A 5,272-nucleotide genomic window follows, 5' to 3' on the forward strand; every position below is an offset into this window, starting at 1 on the left:
AATGCCTATGTCCACCCTGGATAAGTGTGATTCTAGCTTTGCAAGAGAAACAATTGAAGAAACATGATACTTGATCCCTTCTTTCCATTTGTGTATGGAGTAATTACTATGGATGTATTTTTCTATTCCATTTAAATACCAGCTTGTGAATTCATTTTCAATATGATGGCCTACATTTTCAAATGTGTGGAGTCCCATATGGATAGGCAAGTGAGAACATCAATTGCTATTAATTGCTATTCATTACATCAGATTCAAAATGAAATAGGGGGGATGAGCAGATGATTTCTATGTTTTACATGTCAGATGATATGGTATTTAAACCCATGCTCACTTATTGATGGTAAACCACAACCACAATGCACAAAGTCCAAATGATTTGGCAATCATGGAAAGAAGGCATGGCATTTTACATGTATCATTTCTATATTACTGATGGTAAACCACAATCACAATGCAAAATTATCAATGACACTGCATGGTATTTCAGATGTATAGGTAATCAGATAAAGCGATCATGGAAGAAGCCATAGCATTTCACATGTATCATCAGATATAGCACACAATGCGTTTCATCATTATTGTGAATATCATGTCGTTGTCCAACTGACACTTGACATTGAATGTCATTTATAATCAATTATTATAGCGAATACCATCTCAATGAAACATGTCATTGTCCCACTGACACTTGACGTTAAATGTCATTTATAACCAAACACCCACATATTGCAGCTAGCACACTGATTACATCAGATGACTTAGATAGATCTACATCCAAGACATTGCACATACACAATTTCAGAGACACAAAATTTCATGTGTGGAACACTCACTTGTAACAACGTATCACAACTAGGACAGGGATTATATCAGATGTTTTAAAAGAGATCTACCTTGCAAATCTAAGTATATTTTCATTACCTCAAAAAAATTTGGAGATTTGATGATGCCATCCAATCAAATCAATTTCGATTATGACAATTACTACACACCATCATCTCCATTTGGTACTATATTATGTATATATTTACTAACAAAAGACGTAGTAGCCATATGTATGTAAATCACAAGCTTTGCAAACAAAAGAAAAATACCACTAAAGATCAACTTCTCGGTTAAATATCCAACTGAATGCTCCTTTCCTCACACTGCTTTTCTTTACTTTTGAAGCTCGTTCTTCCAACTTACGAAACCGATTGGGCAGACCACAAACATAGTCTTGCGCCTTGTGACCTCGGCTTGACAACCCTTCAAGCTTCTCTAAGTTCCATCTCTTCACCAAATGCTCTAGGATATCAGCATAATCTCGCGCCGTGTAGACACCGGTCCTCTGAGCAACTAATGCAAACTTTTCGTATATGTCCTTATCATGCCCATCATACATTAGATGGGCGGGCATTGATATCTTCTTCCTCATCATGTCTTCCAATGCCAACATGGTGCAATCAGGATCGATCTCAAAGAGCTTCTCTACTATCTTTGTATATGCATTCTCGTGCCTTCTCTCATCGGCAGCAATTGTGCCACATATTTGTGCAAGCTTCACATCACCAAAGTCCTTGGCATGTCTGGCGGTGTTTCCATGAGAGATGAATGTAGCTCTCTCTTGGAAGGATGTGTATATAAAACCCAAGTAAGGATTGTTCTCTGTCTTCGGATCCTGCACCATCACCACCAAAGCACTCAAGAAATTAGAGACTGAAACTATATTAAAAGCTCATACAATTATGGCCAAAGCACTCAAGAAATTGCTCTTAAAAACCTGGTCCATTTAACTAGAGTCAAAAACTTGTGCTATGGGTTGTAAATAAAATCATGCAGATAGTCTCAAGAATTTCTATGGCCTACATTAATGCACATATACATTGTTTAACAAGCATATGATAATACATATGCCCAAGGATGTATACGTATCATGCATATGATGAGAAAAACATTTACGTGTACAATAATGCATGTAAGCATGGTTCTACATTGAATCAAAATCATGAAAGCATATGATAATAGGAGGCATTATATATGCACTCACCATGCCTGATCCAATCAGATACTGAATAGTTTGCTCAATGGCCCTCATGTTAACCCTCCCAGTAAGATAGAGATACTTATTGAGCAGATCCCCATGTCGATTCTCTTCGGCTGTCCATGCGCGAGTCCACCGGGCCCACGATGTAAGGCTCGCCCCAGTCTCATCTCTCACCCCATCCAACGTGTTCAACATGGTTTGATAGGTAGGTAAGGCTTCTTCAGTGATCATATCACCTACAAGGCATACCAGATAGTCATCTGGTAGCTCATTGGCTCTTGCCCGAATCTCTCGTATTTCATCATAGAAGCCATCTGAAGACGGCTCTGGAAGGAAGTCTTGAGGTTGCCAAGACTTCTCAACCGTCTTTAAGAATGGTAGGATCTCGGTCTCTGCCCAACCCTCGAGAGATTTGAAGATCTCGATCTTCTCTTGTGGCATGGTGTGTGTCACTTGCTTGTGTAGCTCTTGGGGTGCATATAATGTAGAATTCTCAGACTGAAGACCATCTTTAGTGACCCCTATTTCTCTGTAGAACAAGAGACACCAATCAAAAGATTTCCACTACCAAAACATTTTTCAAAATCCAGATCAAACGGACACAGGTAAATTTTCTTAAACATTTTGCAAACAGTTTCCATAAACATAGATACATTTAAGTGTTGGCACGATCCAGAACTCAGATTCATCATTGCGAAACTTCCAGAAAACCCAGTCTGGTATCAAAATTTTCAGCTTTCAAATCAAATCTCTACCCAAAACCTAGCTAAATATATTTTCAGGAAAATAATTGCGATGCCCATAATCTGCATCAAATTTCTTTGCCAGAAATATATATGCCCTACCAGTTTTTTGTTTGCAAAAACTAGGATCAATATCAGAAAAAATTCAGAACCCAAATGAATTCTGGAAAAATGTAAAACTATAATCAAAATCAAATTTCAGGAAAATGCATTGCAAAAAACACAAAACCCTTACTAATTTTCTTTGATCACAAGGAGGTCAACGTTCAGACAAAAAGAAATCCCTACACCCTGTACTCATGAGCCCTTAATTTGGAATGTATGAGGAGGACAAGATAAGAACTTCAATGGAAATAATAGGTGACCCAAAACACTGGACTCTTGAGCCCTTAATTTGGAATGTATGAGGACAGGATAAGAATTTTGATGGAAATAATGGATGACCGAGGTGATGCTCCTCTTAACTTTCTGATACAGTGAGAATTTTTCATCAAAGAGCACGGAGCTGAAGTCTGATGCCCATCAAAACGCTTCAGATTACAGTAAAAGGATTCCAGGTAGAAATCAAAGTCAAGGCTTTAAGTTCATAACAATGTCATGAAACGGAAAGAATTTGAGAGAATCCAAGACTTACAAAGGCATAGTCGTGGCTGTCATGACCACTCGACTCCTGCTAGGATGTGAGATCCGGAAAAAAGTGCTCTTTTTCTTCGTACTATTAGTATTATTAATATTCCATGGATTCTTCAGAGGAGAGGCTACAGGGAACAACAGAGCTTTGGAAGAAGGGGAGGAGGAGGAGGAAGAAGAAGAAGAAGAAGGCAAACTGTGGGTTAGGCCATGGCCAGATGAGGCAGTGGTCATCATGAGGTTGTGTGATGATGACACAAGGCCATGGGAGTGGCATGATGAAAGAGCCATGAATGAAGGAAGGAAGGAAGGAAGGAAGGAAGAAAGAAAGAAAGAACAGAGGATCTACAGACAGAGAAGAGTTGAGGCAGATGGTGATGAGAGGAGAACTTAGAAGGGGCAAAATAAAGAGACAGAGTGGCATGCAAAAAAACAAGGACAAGTGTATGGTGATAATCTCTTGGTTATTCAGGATTTACCCTAAATTTGGAGACCCAAACCATGGTTTTAGCAAAAACGACCTAAACCATGGTTTAGCAAAACAGCCTCAAAAAACCGCCCTTACCTTTCTCCCAAAAACAGGGCTTTTCCGCATCCCATGGGTTCGGTTGCTTGTCATAAAAGAATATTCCTTACATACCTTACCTCTCTCTCTCTCTCTCTCTCTCTCTCTCTCTCTCTCTCTCTCTCTCTCTCGTTCTTCTCTTTTTCGTGTTTGTTTTGTCCATGAGAGGTACACGATTGATTACCACCACATCTTCTTCCGGACAAGCCACGCTCGATCGACCTCTCTCTATAGTAGGTTGGGTTCCCGACCATGACTCACTTCTTCACCTTGCTCGGACTGGGGCAAGGGAATCGTATCGTGGCAATCGACCATTCTTGATTTAAAGCAAATCTTTGGCTCCTAAGATTGCGGTAGCTCCCCCAACATGATATTTGTCGTTTCCTATAATATATTTGCTTGTGGACCAATTCTTTAGATGGAAAGTAGATTTCCCTTCAACATGATTTTCATCCATTTGATGAGGGCCTCATTTTCTTATCAGGTGTGTGGCGGGTGGGGCCTACAATTTCCGTTCAATGAATGTGTTGATTAGGAGGAGGTCACGTGGGAGGACTCTTGCTCGCCATAGGATGTTGATAACAAGCTAGTTTGTCACCAAGCTAGTCTTCCAATCATTGGCTTTCATAATGTTTGGCGAGTGGGAGGAAAGTGAAACATTAACACATCAAATGGAAGCTCATAGACAACCATAGTTAATTAATCATGTAATGTTCTTATGCTAGTTGCACATGCAATAGGCATTTTGGAACTCTCCTTGATAATCTCTCACCTTCCTTTATCATCTTGCACTTTCCATCTCATTTCTCTACATTAGTAACCAAAGATGCCAACTCCCTACACAAAACATTAGATCCGATTACTTCGCCACTTTTCTTCTTTTCCTTATTTGTGCCATCATGATTAATACTTAATATGTTTCTCATTCTTGTATATTGCATTTTTTGAACGAAATGTTAGAATCAATTATGTGGGTTAATGTGGTTTTTAACAAATCATTGTAATGATAATCCATGTCCAAGTCTTGATTCGTGAATGATAATAGTATGGCCAATTTATAGCTAATTATATAGGCGTGACACTATATTGGCCTTTTGTGAAGCATTCAGTTTATTTTTTATTTTTCCAAAACAAATCTACTTCCACTAGTTAAGAAAAAGTACATAGGATAATATATAACTCATATGTTACAAACCACTTTGCAATGGCTACAAGAAAACATCATGTATAAATGACGCAACAAAGCTTCGTCACAGAATTACTTGACAGACTCCCCTCAACATGAACCTCACACAACCCACATTC

The 5,272-nt window shown here is 38.9% G+C and overlaps 1 protein-coding gene across 1 annotated transcript; it reads right to left on the reverse strand.

Moving 5' to 3' along the window:
* Positions 1–950: 950 nt before the first annotated feature.
* LOC147863808 (stearoyl-[acyl-carrier-protein] 9-desaturase 5, chloroplastic-like) lies at positions 951–3,728 on the reverse strand. The gene is made up of 3 exons (XM_087319798.1): positions 3,407–3,728; positions 2,033–2,558; positions 951–1,663 (listed from the first exon to the last, which is right to left on the reverse strand). The coding sequence occupies exons 1-3, from the start codon at positions 3,691–3,693 to the stop codon at positions 1,100–1,102; spliced, it is 1,377 nt and encodes a 458-aa protein (XP_087175924.1). The 5' UTR covers positions 3,694–3,728; the 3' UTR covers positions 951–1,099.
* Positions 3,729–5,272: the final 1,544 nt, after the last annotated feature.

The sequence above is a fragment of the Azolla caroliniana genome, unplaced genomic scaffold (genome assembly GCF_043228905.1).
Source record: "Azolla caroliniana isolate FFs.n. ecotype wild unplaced genomic scaffold, voAzoCaro1.0.p SCAF_5, whole genome shotgun sequence".
In the NCBI taxonomy this organism is placed as follows: domain Eukaryota; kingdom Viridiplantae; phylum Streptophyta; class Polypodiopsida; order Salviniales; family Salviniaceae; genus Azolla; species Azolla caroliniana.